The sequence below is a fragment of the Microcaecilia unicolor genome, chromosome 11 (assembly GCF_901765095.1).
Source record: "Microcaecilia unicolor chromosome 11, aMicUni1.1, whole genome shotgun sequence".
NCBI classification, from domain to species: domain Eukaryota; kingdom Metazoa; phylum Chordata; class Amphibia; order Gymnophiona; family Siphonopidae; genus Microcaecilia; species Microcaecilia unicolor.
In genome coordinates this window covers 195,597,918-195,617,207 of record NC_044041.1, presented here as the reverse complement: position 1 = coordinate 195,617,207, position 19,290 = coordinate 195,597,918, and the positions used below count along the sequence as shown (strand labels likewise).

General features: G+C 47.8%; 1 protein-coding gene across 4 annotated transcripts in view; it reads left to right on the top strand.

The window, feature by feature from the left end:
• MAN1C1 (mannosidase alpha class 1C member 1) overlaps positions 1–19,290 on the top strand; it is an 85,949-nt gene that overhangs the window by 32,702 nt on the left and 33,957 nt on the right. For all 4 annotated transcript variants that reach the window (XM_030218791.1, XM_030218792.1, XM_030218793.1 and 1 more), the window contains exons 4-8: positions 5,293–5,408; positions 7,178–7,258; positions 11,733–11,827; positions 13,950–14,073; positions 17,646–17,739. In XM_030218791.1, coding sequence (XP_030074651.1) covers positions 5,293–5,408; positions 7,178–7,258; positions 11,733–11,827; positions 13,950–14,073; positions 17,646–17,739 — 510 coding nt within the window. The remainder of the gene's footprint in view (positions 1–5,292; positions 5,409–7,177; positions 7,259–11,732; positions 11,828–13,949; positions 14,074–17,645; positions 17,740–19,290) is intronic.

Genomic DNA, 19,290 nt, shown 5'->3' with positions numbered 1-19,290 from the left:
AGCTGGGGACTGATGGGAGGGGGATATCAATAATATATTTGGTTTTCATTTACGAGTCTGGACTACATCAGGTTTTTTTTTGGGCTGACCTATGTCTCTTCCCTAATCAAGAGAAAGATAAAACAAGAAACACAGTCTTTATTAATAAATTAAAAGCTCTCAGAATTTCAACATAAAATGCCCCGACCTGGCCATGTTTCGCCAGTACAAATGGCTGCGTCAGGGTCAGTAGGTCACCAGTGCTTTCACTGCAATCACAGCGTTTTTACGAGAGACTGATCCCAGAATCTAGCTTGCTATGTTTTAACAACTGCACCAGCCAGGCTGATTTTTGAATTTTATATCAAATGGTGACCTACTGCCCCTGATGCAGCCATTTGTACTGGCGAAACTTGGCCATGTCGGGCATTTTGTGTTGAAATTCTGGGAGCTTTTAATCTATTCATAAAGATTTGCTTACAAGGTCTGCCTTGTTGTTTTATCTTCCATATTGGATTTGGCGGACCGCCTTCCTTTCTGCTTTTTGACTCCTAATCAAGAGAAAGACATAACCCAACAGGGATCACTTCAGGTTGAGCTGAACACAGGAAGGATCAGGATAGCAAAAAGAAAGGAGCCTGTTGAGTCCCTGCCTTGACACATCTTCTGCTTGGTGAGGGCTCTGAGCCAGTGGCATAGCTACTGGAGGCCACGGGGGCTTGGCCCCCCCCCCCCCAGATTGGCTGGTGGGGGTCCCCAACCCCCGCCAGCTAAAGCGTTTGTCCCGCGCTGGTCTCACATTGCCTGGCGCCCTGTCCTGTTTTCAGTCGCTGTGTACGCTCGTTTTAGTGAAACTGAGCATGCTCGCGTGTGAGACCAGTGCGGGACAAACGCTTTAACTGGCGGGGGTTGGGGACCCCTACCAGCCAAGGTACCTTCGCAGTGGCGGTGGGGGGGAGCAGCGGCAGGGGGGGCGGAAGCGGCAGCAGGAGGGCAGTGGCAGGGAGGCGGTAACGGCCGCTGGGTTGGCAACAGGAGGTCGGAGGAGGAGAGGACCCCCACCTTGGGCTCTGGCCCTCCCTCCCATCGAAGTCTGGCTATGCCCCTGCTCTGAGCCCTTCCCTCTCCACAGCTGGTTAAGCCTGTACTGGTGTCCTGCCCCCGCACTCCCAAAATCCGTCAGTTCATGGCCCAGGATTCAACCCTTCAAGCCCTCTGTTCATCCTTGTAGAGACCTTCAGCCCTTTTTGTAGGCATGCTGTTCCCACTCTGCCTCGTCGGGGTCCTGCCATCTTTAATTACAGTTGTTGTTCATTAATCCTTTAAGACTCCCTTTCGGGCAGTTCCACCACCTTTCCCTTTCTGCCCCTGTGGTTTTATTCTCTGTCTTCTTTAAAGTGGAATCCTTTGTCAATTTTACTTTCTCTTAATACATCCCACTGCAGCATGCTGTGTTCTGACGGTATGAGCTTTTCCAGGGTTACTATAAATTGCATGTCACGCTCTATAGCTGTTTGGAAGAAGAAAAAAACCCATTAACAGATACAGTCGCATGCAGTGCACTGAAACAGGGGCTCCTGAGATACATACTGTAGTGATAAACGAGGCTAGAACCTGACATTTGTCTTTGAAGCCCAGAATAAACACTGAGGAAAGTTATTACCAGTGGATATAGTTCTGGGTACGATATCCTATATAATAAAGCTCACCTCCAACGTTCTGAGGCTGCCTGGTGGCTTCCGGTGGTGGTGTCCTTCATGGAGTAGATCGTGACGTCAGGGAGAGGGGAGGAGCCACGAGTGTCCAATGTGGAGTAGGGAAACGTCAGGGAGAGGGAAGGAGTCACGAGTGTCCAATGTGGAGGCGGAGTAGGGAAATGTCAGGGAGAGGGGAGGAGCCACGAGTGTCCAATGTGGAGGTGGAGTAGGGAAACGTCAGGGAGAGGGGAGGAGCCGCGAGTGTCCAATGTGGAGGGGGAGGAGTAGGGAAACGTCAGGGACGGGGAGGAGCCGCGAGTGTCCAATGTGGAGCGTGTTCCCCTACTCCTCCCCCTGCCCAGGAAACCGAACGGAGCGCCAGCGAGGGCCAACGGTCTGCGTCCTCCTCTTCTGCAGCCGATACCATGGGACATTGTCAGGTAGGCGAGAAGCTCGCGCGCGCTGCAGCACATGGGAGCGGGGAGCAGGACTCGGATACCGGCGATTGCGCTGATCGCGGAAAACCTTGCTAGCACCCGTTTCATTGCTTTCTGAAACTGAACTTTTTTAAATAGTTTTAAATAAATTTGAAACATAACTGGACAAGTTGCTTTCAAGAGAAGGACAGTGGTGGCTGTTGCTATACTGGAACATGTTGATCAGGGGATTTAAAGCGATCGTTATGTTTGGGGCCAGGATGGAGTCTGTTGTTTTCTTGCTACGGTGGAGTTGGTCAAAGGTGTTGGCAGGTTTTCTTCACATCTCTTTCTGGATTAGCAATAGAAATCAAACAAAATAAAACATGGAAAAGAAAATAAGATACCACCTTTTTTATTGGACATAACTTAATACATTTCTTGATTAGCTTTCGAAGGTTGCCCTTCTTCATCAGATCGGAAATAAGCAAATGTGGTAGCAGATAGTATATATAAGAGAAACATCAAAGCATTACTTTGACAGTCTGACAGAGTGGGAGGGTGGGGGTATGCATGGGGACATCAAAGCACTGCATTGATATTCTAACAGAATGCGTGTTGGTAGGTGAGAGGAGGGTAATAAACAGAGAAATAAACAGAGAAATACAACTTTATGTTTTATAATGAGTTAGAAAACCCAGATCCTTATTGTCCTGTTTGTTGGGTGTTAAAATATTCAATCATTCTTATTTCAAAGGTCTTACGTTCCTGTATTGTTTTAAAGTTACCTTTCAGGATCCTTACTGTGAAATCACTGGTGCAGTGTTCTGGTCTTGTAAAGTGTTGGCCCACAGGGGTGGGGGCTTGACTGGCACTGGCTATTTTCATGTGATGTCTGTGCAGATTGAATCTTGTCTTAAGCATCTGGCCTGTTTCTCCAATATAGCCTCCTTCGTTACATTTTTTACAGTGAATGATATATTTCCGATCTGAGGAAGAAGGGCAACCTTCGAAAGCTAATCAAGAAATGTATTATGTCCAATAAAAAAGGTTTCATCTTATTTTCTTTTCCATGTTTTATTTTGTTTGATTTCTATTGATAACCTTTAAGAGTGGACTAACACGGCTACCACACCTCTCTACTTAAGATGGATTATCAATACAAATTTCCCTATGGCAGACACAAAAATGCAATGTTGACTGGTGCTCTTGTTTTTTTTTTTTTTTTTTTAGTTGAACTGTCTATGTAATAATGGCCACAGGGTCCAGTGGTTTAAAACAGGGACATAGCTAGGTGGGGCCACGGGGGCATGGGACCCTGCAGATTTAGCCCTTGCCTTCCTGCTTTCACCCCCACCCCCTGCCACATTTGACCTCCCGCTGCCGACAACCCTCCCCCGCCGCCGCGGTCAGGTATCTTTGCTGGCGGGGGTCCCTAACCCCTGCCAGCCGAAGTCCTCTTCAGCGCCGGTCTCTGGTGCATTGCTGATCTGGATTCTGTTCCTGTGAGTCCTGACGTCCTGCACGTAGGAACGTGCAGGACGTCAAGACTCCCAGAAACAAAATCCAGATCTGCTAGCGCGCCGGACTCGGAGACCAGCGCTGGAGGGGACTTCGACTGGCGAGGGTTGGGGACCCCTGCCAGCAAAGGTACCTGGCAGTGGTGGGGGAGGGTTAGCGGCAGTGGGAGGGGGGGGGTCGAAAGGGACGGGGGAGGGGTGGTGATGCCGGGGGGGGGGGGGCTAAAATGTGCCCCTTCACCTCGGGCTCTGGAACCCCCTCCCGCCAAAGTCTGGCTACGCCCCTGGTTTAATAAATCCAATACGTAGATTTGCAGCTGTGCAATCATGAGATGTACTTTCACATTCAGTGTCCTCAATCCTTACCAGATCACCTCTCCCAAGCCCCATTGTGAAGGAAGAACTGTGAGACCACTAGAGTTTCCATGGGCTCATCTTTTCTGTTTTGAAAGCCTCCAGCTTCCAGATTATTGTATTTACAATAAGAACGTGGGCTTGGAAAATGTAGGAGCTGCCAGCAACAGTGCAAGCACAAGCAGTCATTCCTATCATCGGCAGCAATGTAGAATGCTCTTACACAGTATCACAGGAAACAGTCCCCTGACTCAAAACGTACTTTCTCAACACAGCTTCTGTTATCTGTGTCCAGAATTTTATAGAGTTGCATGCTGCAGAGCGATTAGTATATCTTATTGTCTCATTTTTCATTCCGGATTTTTAAAACCATCTCTTCTAGTTCTGTACACAATGACATCACCTGCAGGGCATCAAGTCAGGGCTGTGCGAGTGGTGTGGCTGCCCAGGGTGCAAGGGAGGTGAGGGCACTAAACTTTTTTCCCTGTCTATGGACTCTTGTTCTTGACTGTTGTACGATGGATGGGGTGAAATCACCAGGTGGTGTGTCACGCAGGGCATGATTCTGGTTTGTACGCTGCTGCATCAAGGGAGCTGGTGGCTGTTAGTACATAAGTATTGCTACACTGGGTCAGACCAGAGGTCCATCAAGCCCAGCATCCTGTTTCCAACAGTGGCCAATCCAGGTCACAAATACCTGGCAAGGTCCCAAGAAAGTTCAATACATTTTATGCTGCTTATCCCAGAAATAAGCAGTGGATTTTCCCCCAAGTCATTTTAATAACGGTCTTTGGACTTTTCCTTTAGGAAGCCGTCCAAACCTTTTTTTTTAAACCCTGCTAAGCTAACCACCTTTACCACATTCTCTGGCAACGAATTCCAGAGTTTAATTACATGTTGAGTGAAGAAAACTTTTCTCCAATTCATTTTAAATTTACTACTTTGTAGCTTCATCACATGCTCCCTAGTCCTAGTATTTTTAGGAGGAGTAAACAAACGCTTCACGTCTACCCGTTCCACTCCACTCATTATTTTATAGACCTCTATCATATCTCCCCTCAGCTGTCTTTTCTCCAAGCTGAAGAGCCCTGGTCGCTTCAGCCTTTCCCTGATTTTTTAAAACTGTATTCTTCTCAAAAACCTGAAAGGCTTGGAGCAAAGGGTAAGGATTTTTATTTCTATACCTGTTTGTTTGCGAGATCTTTTCAAAACTGATAGCATGAAATGACATCAATGCTTTGGTGCTATAATTTGGAAAGAAAGATAAAAACGAAGGGTCTAGTTATAATTTTACTGGCATTAAATCCTTTTATTTTTGCAATGCAGGGGGGCTTCGAGGTGCTACCATTGTGGATGCACTGGACACTCTTTATATCATGCAGTTTAAGGAGGAGTTCCAGGAGGCAAAGGAATGGGTGGAAAAGGGCCTTGACCTGAATGTGGTGAGTTAATGTTTGGGAGTGATGGGGAGGGTCTGGTTTACAGGAACAGAGAGGGTCTGTGTTGTCAGAACCTGACTGCTTAATCCAGGGATGGTCACATTTGGAGCTATGATGGGGGTTGAAGGCTGGGAGGGGTCTGGGATCTGGAGTCTGAGAAGCCCTCTTCTCAATCAGCTCCCATCATCCTCTTCCCACCTGTCTGGAGAGAGTTGAATTGATTTTTTTCAATTTCTAATTCCACCTTTAGCAACCACCGTCACCGAAAAGCGGTTAAAACATCTGGCAACAGCCATCTTCCCTGTCATCCCCTGTGCAAATTCTGATTTTTTCCTTTGGCTTCTCGGGGTGGCTCTTTACCTCGGTTGCCTCGGTGATGTCATCACCAAAGTCTCCAAATGTTGCACCTAAGATGGTACAGACATCTGAGTGCATCAACCAAGGTGAATATTTCAGGTCTTTGGCGATGATATCTCCAGGGTGGCCAGGAAACCAGTATCAGTGGGACCTGTGACCTGGTCTGCTGGATTTGGCCTGCGGGCTGTTGTTTTCCCACTGCTAGCTTAGGCCCTAAGATAGCACCTATCTATGTACAGTCCTGGCAGTGCATGGTGCGTTAAGTTAATGAGGGCCCCTTTTACTAAGCGGCGGTAAGCCCAATGCAGGCTTGCTGCTGGCTAAACAAGAAGTACCGGCGGGCTACCTCAGCAGCCCAGTGGTACTTCCCACCCTTAGTTGGCGCTACAAAAATATATTTATTTTTGTAATGCCGGAGTGTACCCGGCGGTAATCACTGCCCGGTTAGCGCAGGAGCCCTAACCGCCACCTCAATGCCCCCCCCCCCCCCCGAAATGGCCTTTTGGCAAGTGCTTTACTTGCCGCATGGCCATTTCCTGCAGGAAAGAGAGACTTCCCTTTTAACCGCTGAGGTAAAAGGGGGCCTCAGCGCGCGTGTAAAACACACGCCAGCGCAGGCCTACTTTTGCCGCAGCTTGGTAAAAAGGGGCCCTCAATGTTTCCCCTCTTTTTGCTAATTAGAGCTATTACCGTAAAAGTTTATATAAAGATAAATAAAGCCTGGAAGAAAGATTAGCATCGGGGGATGGTGCATTCTCTTTTTAGATCTGAACATTGATCTGGGTTTTAATTCAAAGCCTTTTTAAGATTGTGACTGTGCTGATATTGTCTGTATTTTATATTTGTTAACTGGTGTGGTTTTTTTTTTTTTACAATTCCCTCGACATTCAGCGCTATATAACTGATCAGAAACAGCCGCTGACCCTCTTAAATAGCGTTTTTTCCAGCTAACTGCGAATATTCAGCGGGAGATGAATATGCGCGGTTAGCGCCTACCACTAAACTAGCTATATCGCAGGACTTATCCAATTAGGCGCACATGTTCGGCGCCAGAGCGGGTAAGATTAGCGGTTAAATTGGACCGCATAAATAGAAGTCTTATAACGTAACTGGCCAACCGCTAAATATTGGCTAAACCGGATAAGTATTTAGCAGCCAAAAAAATACCAGACATTCAATGCCAGGCACCGGAAATGGCCCAGCCTTTAATGTCCAGGCTTAATGCCGGTGGTGGACGGTCCAAGCGCTGCCCATGTATATGGGACCCACTGTGTTTTATGGTTCTAGCTTATGATTTGGTAAGGGGAAGGTTTTTTTTGGTCGCAGTTCACTGTTGCTAAATGAATTCTGGGATCGTGAATACTGTGCACTGATAGTAGATTGAATGTGACCCTTTTTTCCCATCCTTGGTTTAGAATGGAGAGGCGTCTTTGTTTGAAGTAAACATTCGTTATGTGGGAGGACTGCTGTCTGCCTATTATCTTACTGGAGAAGAGGTAAGATTTTCAAGTTCTCCCTGCTGGGGGGGGGGGAGGGCTACCAAGTCTAAGAGATTTTTCAGATCCTGCAGTGACAAGCTGGTGATGACCCTCCCCCTCCTCATCTCCCACCTCCCACATGAACAGTGAACCAGTGACTGCAGCTCTCTCTGTACTGTGTTCTGCATGGGGCGAATATACCCCCTACTATCAGTGGACTAAGCAACAGACAGGGGGTGCTTCTGCCTCTCCCCACCTCAAAACTACAGTGCACAACAAGTGGGTTATTTCACTGTGGGTCAGACAAATTTTTGTTTGAACTAAAACCCTCCCCAATCTATTACCAAGCATCTATAAACAGTGGCGTAGCCACCGGTGGGCCTGGGTGGGCCAAGGCCCACCCACTTAGGGCTCAGGCCCAACCAACAGTAGCACATGGTAATGAAAATGCTGCTCTCCACAATACTGGCACCTTCGCATGCTCAGTTTTCAGCGCATGCCTGCTGCCGACTACCAAGGTGGAGACTGGAGAGAAGCATTTTCCCACCAGCTGAGATATTTTTTTGATGTGGGGGTGGAGGAGAGAACATTTGGTGCCCACCCACTTCTTGCCTAGGCCCACCCAAAATCTGCTGTCTGGCTAAGCCCCTGTCTATAAATATAAAGTCTTGATGCTTGGATAAGCAGTGGCGTCTCTGATTGCGCCTGACAGCTCATTTATCATTCATTTCATAGGTAGAACCAGGGGCGTATCTGCGTGGGGCCACAGGGGCCTGGGCCCCTACAGATTTCACCCTGCACCCCCCCTACCGCCGTTAACCCTCCCCCGCCTACCGCCAACCCTTTCCCCGCCTACCGCGGTTACCTACCCCCCGAGGTCCGCTCCTGCCGGTTTTATAAAATATTACTTCAGCTGGCGGGGGACCCCAACCCCCGCCAGCCCAGCCGAGGTCTTTAACTTCTTCATCCTCGTGCTGTTCCTGCAATGCATCCTTCCAGTCGGACGGAGTTTGACGTCGCAGCACGTTGTACGTGCAGGACGTCAACGTGCTGCGACGTCAAACTCCGTCCAACTGGAAGGATGCATTGCAGGAACAGCACGAGGATGAAGAAGTTAAAGAAGACCTCGGCTGGGCTGGCGGGGGTTGGGGTCCCCCACCAGCTGAAGTAATATTTAAAAAAAACGGCAGGAGCGGACCTCGGGGGGGTAGGTGACCGCGGTAGGCGGGGAAAGGGTTGGCGGTAGGCGGGGGAGGGTTAACAGTGGTGGGGAGGGTTAACGGCGGGGGGGGGGGGGCGTTATAATGTGCCCCCTCACTCTAGCCCCTGCCCGCCCTACCGCCGAACCTCAGATACGCCCCTGGGTAGAACTGCAGACAGTCACTCTCTTTGTGATAGACAACTATTCCTGGTACCCTGTGTCTTAAGTTTGTGTAAAGCCATGCGTACATTTTTATCCATTACATTTGCATTTTAATTCTGAGATAGGAGAGGATTGAAGAATGCACTGATGAGCCTTTAGATTGTAAGCTCTTTGAGCAGGGCCTGTCCTTTTATGTTAAATTGTACAGCGCTGCGTAACCCTAGTAGCGCTTTAGAAATGTTAAGTAGTAGTAGTAGTATTACATATAGCAGTGATTTAACCAGAGCTGAGATTGTGATGTCATAATGCCTCATTCCACCAATGCCTAAGAGCCAACCTCATCAGTGATGTCACAATGGCTCGACTGTCCTATACTTGGCCCACTTCCCCCCTTAGTTTCAGTCTCTAGTATCCAGAGCTGAGATTGTGATGTCATAATGCCTCATTCCACCAATGCCTAAGAGCCAACCTCATCAGTGATGTCACAATGGCTTGATTGTCCTATATTTGTCTCACTCTTATCTATTAGATTGTAAGCTCTTTGAGCAGGGACTGTCTCTCTTTGTTAATTTGTACAGCGCTGCGTAACCCTAGTAGCGCTATAGAAATGTTAAGTAGTAGTAGTAGTATTACATATAGCAGTGATTTAACCAGAGCTGAGATTGTGATGTCATAATGCCTCATTCCACCAATGCCTAAGAGCCAACCTCATCAGTGATGTCACAATGGCTTGATTGTCCTATTCTTGGCTCACTCTTATCTATTAGATTGTAAGCTCTTTGAGCAGGGCCTGTCCTTTTATGTTAAATTGTACAGCGCTGCGTAACCCTAGTAGCGCTATAGAAATGTTAAGTAGTAATGCTCAAAACCTAACGCCAGCAGTACTTAATGTGTGCAGAAGGCTCTAGTTCAGGAAACAACGTTCGCCAGAGATTAGTGCAAATTGCATTTAAATGTAGGCACGGGGGCACCCGGCCGCTGACCAACACCCCCCTGCTGCCACAGCTGACGCCCCCACTGCCCAGGTCCTACCTGAGGGGTCCTGGTAGTCTGGTGGCCTCTGGGGGGGGGGGGGGCATGTTCTTTCTTGCCCTCTGCGCTGCCATTATTCCCCCGCCTGCTGGCACCACTGTGTTTTCAAAATGGCGGATGAGACTTCCCGTGGCACTCTCGCGGGTCTTGACAGTCTTGCAAGACTTCCGCAGGGAGTCTTGGCTGCCAGTTTTTAAAATGCGGTGGTGCCAGGCAGGGCGGAATAGCGGCAGCCCAGCAGGCTGGGCAGGAAAGAAACACGTTCCCCCTGCTAAGGCCACTAGAACACCAGTGGCACGCCGGGCATCCGGGCACAGCCTCTGGGCCCTCGGGCATGGTAGGGTTGCCCGAATGGTCAGTCCGCCCCTGTGACAAGTGCAAAGTGATGCATGTGGGTAAGAGGAACCCGAATTATAGCTACGTCTTGCAAGGTTCCGCGTTAGGAGTTACGGATCAAGAAAGGGATCTGGGTGTCGTCGTCGATGATACGCTGAAACCTTCTGCTCAGTGTGCTGCTGCGGCTAGGAAAGCGAATAGAATGTTGGGTGTTATTAGGAAGGGTATGGAGTCCAGGTGTGCGGATGTTATAATGCCGTTGTATCGCTCCATGGTGCGACCGCACCTGGAGTATTGTGTTCAGTACTGGTCTCCGTATCTCAAAAAAGATATAGTAGAATTGGAAAAGGTACAGCGAAGGGCGACGAAAATGATAGTGGGGATGGGACGACTTTCCTACGAAGAGAGGCTGAGAAGGCTAGGGCTTTTCAGCTTGGAGAAGAGACGGCTGAGGGGAGATATGATAGAAGTGTATAAAATAATGAGTGGAATGGATCGGGTGGATGTGAAGCGACTGTTCACGCTATCCAAAAATACTAGGACTAGAGGGCATGAGTTGAAGCTACAGTGTGGTAAATTTAAAACGAATCGGAGAAAATGTTTCTTCACCCAACGTGTAATTAGACTCTGGAATTCGTTGCCGGAGAACGTGGTACGGGCGGTTAGCTTGACGGAGTTTAAAAAGGGGTTAGATAGATTCCTAAAGGACAAGTCCATAGACCGCTATTAAATGGACTTGGTATAACTTGTCTGGAATGTTTTTACGTTTGGGGAGCGTGCCAGGTGCCCTTGACCTGGATTGGCCACTGTCGGTGACAGGATGCTGGGCTAGATGGACCTTTGGTCTTTCCCAGTATGGCACTACTTATGTACTTATGTACTTATGTACTTATTTGTAGGCAAATGCTCAGAGAAACAGCACAAAAAAAAACCCTGCCCTAACGCTGGGAACCTACCGCTAGCTCTGAGGTTGCATTGAGGATTTCTGAAGATTTTTCCTGCTGTTTTTTTTAAGAAGCCTGTGCAAACCTCTGAGCGCCGGTGGTGAGGAAGAAATTAGTGGGGGAGTCTGAGCAAAACTGAAAGCGGAAGCAGACATTGGCGCCTGTTTTCTGCGCTTCAATATAAGCTTTTCAAGTGAAAAAAAATGTTAAAAGCTTATATTTAAGGGGCAGAAGAACAGTTCCAATGTGTGTCCTGCACTTCAAGGTTTGAATGGACATGTGCACAAAAGCTTTGCTTATCACAGAACTCTTGTGCGCATGCGCCGGGCACGTTCCTCCCCCTTGTACAGCACGCATAATTTGCATGCTGTTAACATTGAGCATTGGGAAGTTATTTCTGTGTTATTTTCCGGCACTGTTCCCTATAGTGCCAGAGTTCTGAGCATCAGCATATGAGGGGGGGGGGGGGAGGGTTGCAGGATTTGTTTTCCTGTGCCTTTGCTTACTTCCCGTCTCTTTGTGACACAGATAACTGTGTCAAAAGTGAGACTTTTGGGGAAAAAAATTGCCATTGTTGCTCCATAACCACTTAGCTTGCATCATTCAGATCCCAGCTCAGCATGCTTTCTACCAATGATGTTTTTGGATGGTTAATGAAGGGGGTAGACATGGTCCACCCTTTCCTGATTCATTCATCAGCAGAACACATTCTGAACTTCAGATGCTAAGTTCTTTGTGCAGTATTCACAAAAGGAAATTTAACCAGTTTTAAATGTGTTGGTTCTGAAAACTTTTTTTTTGCACTACTTTATTGTAGGTGTTCCGAACTAAAGCTATTGAACTAGGTGGCAAACTTTTACCAGCATTTAATACTCCAACTGGCATCCCAAGGGGCATCATTAACCTTGGAAAGTAAGACATAGTTTTACTGATGTTAACTGCTTTAATAGGACAGTATTTGAAATGTATGTGGGGATTCAGGCTCCTGGTGCAACATCATTTTCAAACAGAAACTCCCTGCAGGGTTTCATTTTGAAAATTTAGGGCTGGCTGCACCATGGGTACTTAATTACCTATGACTTTGCACCTGTTCCTGGCAGATGAAAAGTTGGCACCATAAATCCTATATGCAGTGATTTTAGCTGCAGAGTGGAAAATATTTTCAAAACTGCGCTCAAAGGGGTTAATTTTCTAGTTGAGTACATGCATCCTCTTCCCTGTGCGGGTACAGGCAGATTTTCAAAATGAATGTATGCACCTACCTTCTCTTTGAAAATTACCCCATGGAATTTAGGTGCACATATTTATACCTACTCCTGAGCACACACAAACTTTCCAAGTTGACTTATCTGAATGTGGAATTAGAAAAGGTGCAGAGAAGGGCGACGAAAATGATAAGGGGGATGGGGCGGCTTCCCTATGAGGAAAGGCTAAAGTGGCTAGGGCTCTTGAGCTTGGAGAAAAGGCGGCTGAGGGGAGATATGATAGAGGTCTATAAAATAATGAGTGGAGTGGAACGGGTAGACGTGAAGCGTCTGTTTACGCTTTCCAAAAATACTAGGACTAGGGGGCATGCGATGAAGCTACAAAGTAGTAAATTTAATACGAGTCAAAGAAAATGTTTCTTCACTCAATGTGTAATTAAACTCTGGAATTCGTTGCCAGAGAATATGGTAAAGGCGGTTATCTTAGCAGAGTTTTAAAAAGGTTTGGACGGCTTCCTAAAGGAAAAGTCCATAGACCATTATTAAATTGGACTTGGGGAAAATCCACTATTTCTGGGATAAGCAGTGTAAAATGTTTTGTACTTTTTTGGGATCTCTGCTAGGTATGTGACCTGGATTGGCCACTGTTGGAAACGGGATACTGGGCTTGATGGACTTTTGATCTGTCCCAGTATGGCAATACTTATGTACTTCTAATGTGTTTATATTTTATAAAGTGTGTGGGTAAATGTAAACCCCTCCTCAAACCTGTTCCCAGAAACTCCACCCCTCAGTTCAAGCAAAGTTATGTGTATCCAGGCTGTATCAACCTAACTTTATGGGCACATCAGACATGTAATTCCATCCATGCCAACAAATACACATGTGATTATATCTCTCCCATTTGTGGCGATCTCTCTAGTTATCTTTTACTTATCCTTTGCACACTATTATGCAGTTGTGTACCGAAGGTGGGACGGTGGGGGTGGTCCGCCCCAGGTGCACGCGGCAGGAGGGGTGCGGGGAGCAGCCACTCGGCTGCCAGCTCCGCTGGGTCCCTGCTCCTTCTGCTGTCACTTCGTGTTCCAGGGCAGAGGGAGCGGCTGCTCCCTACTCCCAGCGCACCTGTAAAAAAATGCCTTTTTAAAAATTTTTGCTGAAAATGGACGTGCAGCAAAATGAAAATTGCTGCACGTCCATTTTGGGTCTGAGACCTTACCGCTAGCCATTGACCTAGCAGTAAAGACTCGCGCAGTAACTGGGTGGTAACGGTCTACACGCGCCCAATACGCACGTCCGAAAAGAAAAAACTATTTTTTGGACGCGCAACAAAAATGAAATTACCGCAAGAGCCACGTGGTAACTCCATGTTGGCATGCATTGGGCGTGCATAGACACTTATGCGGCTTAGTAAATGGGGCTCCAAAAGTTAGTACATAAGTACATAAGCACCGCCATACAGGGAAAAGACCAAGTGTCCGTCAAGTCCAGCATCCTGTCTCCGACAGTGGCCAATCCAGGCTTCTAGAACCCGGCAAACCCACTTAGGGCTCAGGTCCATCCAACAGTAGCACATGGTAATGAAAATGCTGCTCCCCACAATACTGGCACCTTCGCATGCTCAGTTTTCAGCGCATGCCTGCTGCAGACTACCAAGATGGAGACTGGAGAGAAGCATTTTCCCACCAGCTGAGATATTGTTGTGGGGGTGAGGGAGAGAACATTTGGTGCCCACCCACTTCTTGCCTAGGCCCACCCAAAATCTGCTGTCTGGCTACGCCCCTGCTTGATACGAAGAGTGCTTGTGTAACTGGGCTCTTGTTTTTCAGCGGTCTGAGTTGGAGTTGGGGCTGGGCGTCGGCGGGAAGCAGTATCCTGGCAGAATTTGGAACCCTGCATTTAGAATTTTTACAACTCAGTCAAGTATCCGGAAACCCGTTGTTTACAGAGAAGGCAAGTGGCTGACATTTCACTCGAGCAGCAAGAGGCCTTTTTAGTAAGCCACCTAGGTGCTTACGTGTGCCCAACGTGCGTCCAGTTCGGAGTTACCATGTGGCCCGTGCGGTAATTTCATTTTTGATGTGCGACCACTACGGGCGCGCCAGAAAAATCGGACGGTAACTCCGACTTGATGCGCGTAGGCGATTACTGCACAGTTAACGCACTGCTAAGTCGATGGCTGGTGGTGGGGGGTCTCAGACCCAAAATGGACGCGCTCCACTTTTAATTGTACCGCACGTCCATTTTCGGCAAAAAATGGTTTAAAAGGCGCGCTGAACAATGGATCTGCGCATATCCAAAACATGCCTACACTAGCGCAGGCCATTTTTCAGCGCACCTTAGTAGAAGGACCCCTGAATGTTTTGACGTGTTGGGGTTTTCTGTATGTAGCATTATCGAATATTCTATACTGGGAGCCTTCCGTTAGATGCCCAGAGGGTGTGCGATAGGAACATAACTGCCTGCTTTTCTTTATAGAGTTCTATTGTAAGCGGCTATCAAAGTGCCTAACTTTGCACAAACCAGCTCTTAAGTGCATGCAGCTAAGTGTGCGGGGATGTGTGCGGTGTACAGTATTCTATAAGTTATGTGCGTAAATGAGAGCCCCGCCTAGATCCTGCTCATGCTTCACCCCTTGTCCACTCCTCGTGCAAGTACATGATGTGTGAATTAAGCAGACTAGAGGGCACGCAATGAAGTTACTAAATAGTACATTTAAAACAAATCAGATAATTCATTGCCAGAGAATGTGGTAACAGCAGTTAGCTTAGCAGGGTTTAAAAAAAGGTTTGGATAATTTCCCGAAAGAAAAGTCCGTAAGCCATTATTAAGATGGACTTGGGGAAAATCCACTGCTTATTTCTAGGATAAGCAACATAAAGTCTGCTTTACTGTCCTGAGCAGTGGCATCGTGAGGGCAGCTGACACCCGGGGCGGGTCACCGCTGTGCACCCCCCCCCCCCTGGAGTGCAGCGTGGCGCAACCCCCCCCCCCCCCCCCCCCCCCGAGAACATACCTGGAAGGCGGTGAGGGGCGGGCGGGAGAGCCAATCTGCCGAGTGCACGCCGCTGGGGGGTGTCGGCGCCTCGCTGGTTCCCTGCTCTCTCTGCCCCGGAACAGGAAGTAACCTGTTCCGGGGCAGAGAGAGCAAGGAACCAGCGAGGCGCCGACACCCCCCAGCGGTGTGCACCTGGGGCGGACCGCCCCCCCCCCCCTTCCTACGCCACTGGTCCTGAGATCTTGCCAGGTACTTGTGACCTGGATTGGCCACTGTTGGAAACAGAGACGGGGTCTGATGGACCTTCGGTCTGTCCCGGTATGGCAACACTTATGGTGTTATTTACAGAATAGCGTTTAGGCACTGTACTGGCATTTACATATGTTCTAGAATTGTCCTTTATGTCACCGAGATGAAATGCCCACTTTTAGCGCATTTTCGAAGCAACTGGTTGTAGTGAGAAATGTTTCTTATTGCAGAAGAGCTGCACATCAAACATTTCTGAGAATGTGGAGCCCGGGAGTGCTGAACACTTTGATTGTTCTAGAACAGCATATTTATGCGCCTGATACGTGTTAGAAATAGTAGCGTGAGTCAGCAAATGCGCCGACCTTTTGGCGCTCAAACAGCAAGTAATGGAAGTGGTGAAATGGCACTTCTATAACCGAGGGGTCCTTTTACTAAGCTGTGGTAAAAAGTGGTCTGCGGTAGTGCGAGCGCGTCTTTTTGGCGCTTAGTGGGCGATTGTTTTTACTGCATCTAGGAAAACGGCTCTTTTTTAAGGGCCCGGAAAATGACGTTTGTGCTGAAATTGAAACAAGTGTGCCTACATTTTTGGCTTGAGACCACTGCCACCCATTGGCCTGGTGATAAGGGCTCAAGCGCTACATGCGCAGTGACCAGTCAGCATGTGCCAACTGCCGATTAATGCCAGAAACACCACGTGCGGTAGGTTTTTTTGGGGTTAAGTCGATATTTATCAGCTGACAAAGTTGTAGTGGCCAAAGATAGACCTGCTTAATTAGCCGGTGAATTTTGGCGCTAACCGGCTATGTCACTTGACGTAGCCAGTGACCAGGCTAGCTGTTAAGCGCTGATATTCAGCTGAGATAGCCAGCTGTGTCGTGCTGAATATTAGAACTTAGCCAGTTTAAGGCTATTTAATCGGTCCAGAGCCATTCCTGGCCGGCTGTGGGGTCCTTTTACTAAGGTAGACTGAAAAATGGCCTGCGCTGGTGTAGGCACATATATTGGACGTGCACAGGCCCATTTTTCAGCGCACCTGCAAAAAAGGCCTTTTTTTTTTTTGCCGAAAATGGACGTGTGGCAAAATAAAAATTGGTGCGCATCCATATTGGTCTGAGACTTTACCACCGGCCATTGACTTAGCGGTAAAGTCTCACACGTTAACCGGGCAGTAATTGTCTGCGAGCGTACACTGCCGATTACTGCCCGGTTAGCGCTGCGTGCTAGGAAAATTTCTGGCGCGCATAGTGGACGCGCATAAAAAAATGAAATTACTGCCTGGGCAACGTGGTAGCCAGTAGTTCCAAATTGGCGTGCATTGGGCACACGAAGCCACCGCCTACGCAGTTTAGTGAAAGGGCCCCTAATAGCGCTGAATGTTGGGCAGTAGGTGTCTGATTGCTGACTTACGCAAGTATTTCTGTAACAGATTAGGTGCATAAATTTTCTGTTAGAGAATTCTAGCTTAGCGTCTAGATTTTGGGTGCCTAATTTTTAACACCCTTTATAGAATTGACTCCTTTGTGCTTGGTTCACTTGGGCAGTTCTGGGGTTTAATCCCAGTCAGTTTGCTGGTACCAGATCAGAATCTTTTTCACTATATCTCGTACAGCTCATATGACCTGATGTTTGTTTTACTGTACCTTAGAAGTTTGGTGTTTGCGGGTGACTAAAGTTACCCCTGAAGGTTCCTGTAGGACAGAATCTCATCATTATAATATCAATTCAGAAGGGTGGGGGGGGGGCAGGGGCGTAGCCAGACACCCAATTTTGGGTGGGCCTGGGCCCAAAATGGGTGGGCAGTAGAACCCTGCCCCATCCTACAGGTGATTTGGTCTCTCGCCAGCATGCCGTATGATCTCTCAAACATCCCCCCTCTCCCGCATACCTTTTAAATAGCAGATTTTCACCGGCAGCGAGCAGCAACTAATACACGCTGCTCATGTTGGCCTCACAGCCTTCCCACTGATTCAACTTCCTGTTTCCGCACAGGCGGGAATATGTCAGAGGGAAGGCTGTGGGGCCGGTGCGAGCAGTATGTATCACTTGCTGCAGGCGAAGATCTGCTATTTACAAGGTACGCAGGAGGGACAGTTGTTGGGAGTTTTCGGCTGGTGGGACTTGGGGATCTCTGCCAGTCACATCATAGGTGTGCTGCTACTGGGTGGGCCTGGGCCCATCCGGGCCCACCCTTGGCTACGCCACTGGAGGGGGGGGGGGGGGATTATTTGTCTTGCCCAGTCCATCAAGCGTCTCAAGTCAACTTCTCTTTTATTTCTAGGTAATGAACGTCCGGCAGGTTTTGAAAAGGATCGAGAAACCTCATGGCTTGTACCCCAATTTTCTTAGCCCTGTTAGTGGAAACTGGGTTCAGCGTATGTACAGAAATCTCCTCTTCCTATGGTGATGTTAATTACTAATGGGGACTGATTTAGATTCCTGGCCCTTCTCACTTAGGCTCTGCTGGAGGTTGAAAGGGACTCAGTGTGTGTGTGAGAGTGTGGAAGTGACATCTGAAGGTTTGTCCCACAGGAAGAAGGTACAAGGCAAGCTTTTGGAAGAGTATCATCCGTGTATGTTGTGAGCCCTCAAGATCTCATTGGTGCCAGATAGAGAAATGCCAACATTCATCTAGCTTTGAATCATTCTCAAAACAAAAAGTGTCCTTTCCTTCTTTCAATTTAGCGTGGATTCAATGGTTTTCAGGCATGTTAAAACCGTTTATTGTGAATAAAAGTGAAACAAACCAAAATAAAAGAAGAAACAAAATAACCCCCCTCCCCCCTCACATCCTGATCACTAGCGAACCAAAATGAATAATGAAATGAAAAACATCCTGCACAACTCACAGTGCTAAGGGCTCCTTTTAGTAAAGTGTAGTAAAATCTGGGTTTTTACGCGTTCTTAGGTGGAATTTTCCTGTACGTTAAGCCCAGATTTAACGCGATACTTTAGAGGGCACTTTTTTTTTTTTTTTTTTTTTACAGGTCGTGCGCATAAAATCTGCAAAAAAATTAACACGAAAGCACTTACTGTTTCCAGTTTAGGAGATGCTAAATAGTCCTGCATTAACTCTGCGTTATCCGGTTAGTGCGCGGTAGCTGGGTAACACAGGAACGCCCACTCTCTGTGCATGACACGCTGCCTCTAAAAATATTTTTTTTAAATAAGTAGCGCACGCAAACAGGCAGAATACTGTAAAACACTTTAATGGCTTATACGGTAGCCCAGCGGTTCCCAAAACGGGGTGCTGCGGGAGTTGAACTGAGCATGTGCGGGAGTGCCGGCATTGGCGGATGAAGCGGCATGGACCTTGGGGCCTCGGGTAGCGGACCTCTTCCACTGGTGGGGTTTGGGCTTCACCCCCAGCAAAAGTAGGATTCAGTGCCATTGGGGGAAGGGGGGGCAGACCTTAGTGGAAATGTGTAGCCTAGGGAAAGGGAAATTGGACTTGATATACTGCCTTTCTGAGGTTTTTGCAACTACATTCGAAGCAGTTTACATATATTCAGATACTTATTTTGTACCTGGGGCAATGGAGGATTAAGTGACTTGTCCAGAGTCACAAGGAGCTGCAGTGGGAATTGAACTCAGTTCCGCAGGATCAAAGTCCACTGTAGTAACCACTAGGCTACTCCTCCACTAGTAACAGTTCATGTAGAAGCCTGCCCTTGCAGATCAGCAATGCGGCCGCGCAGGCTTCTGTTTCTGTGAGTCTGATGTCCTGCACATACCATGTAAAATCTCAAATAGTAGCAACAGAATCTCAATAGTAGCAACATTCCATCTAGAATCTCCAATGGTAGCAACATTCCATGTAGAATCTCAAATAGGGAATGGGAAATGGGACTTGATATACCGCCTTTCTGAGGTTTTTGCAACTACATTCAAAGTGGTTTACATATATTCAGGTACTTATTTCGTAC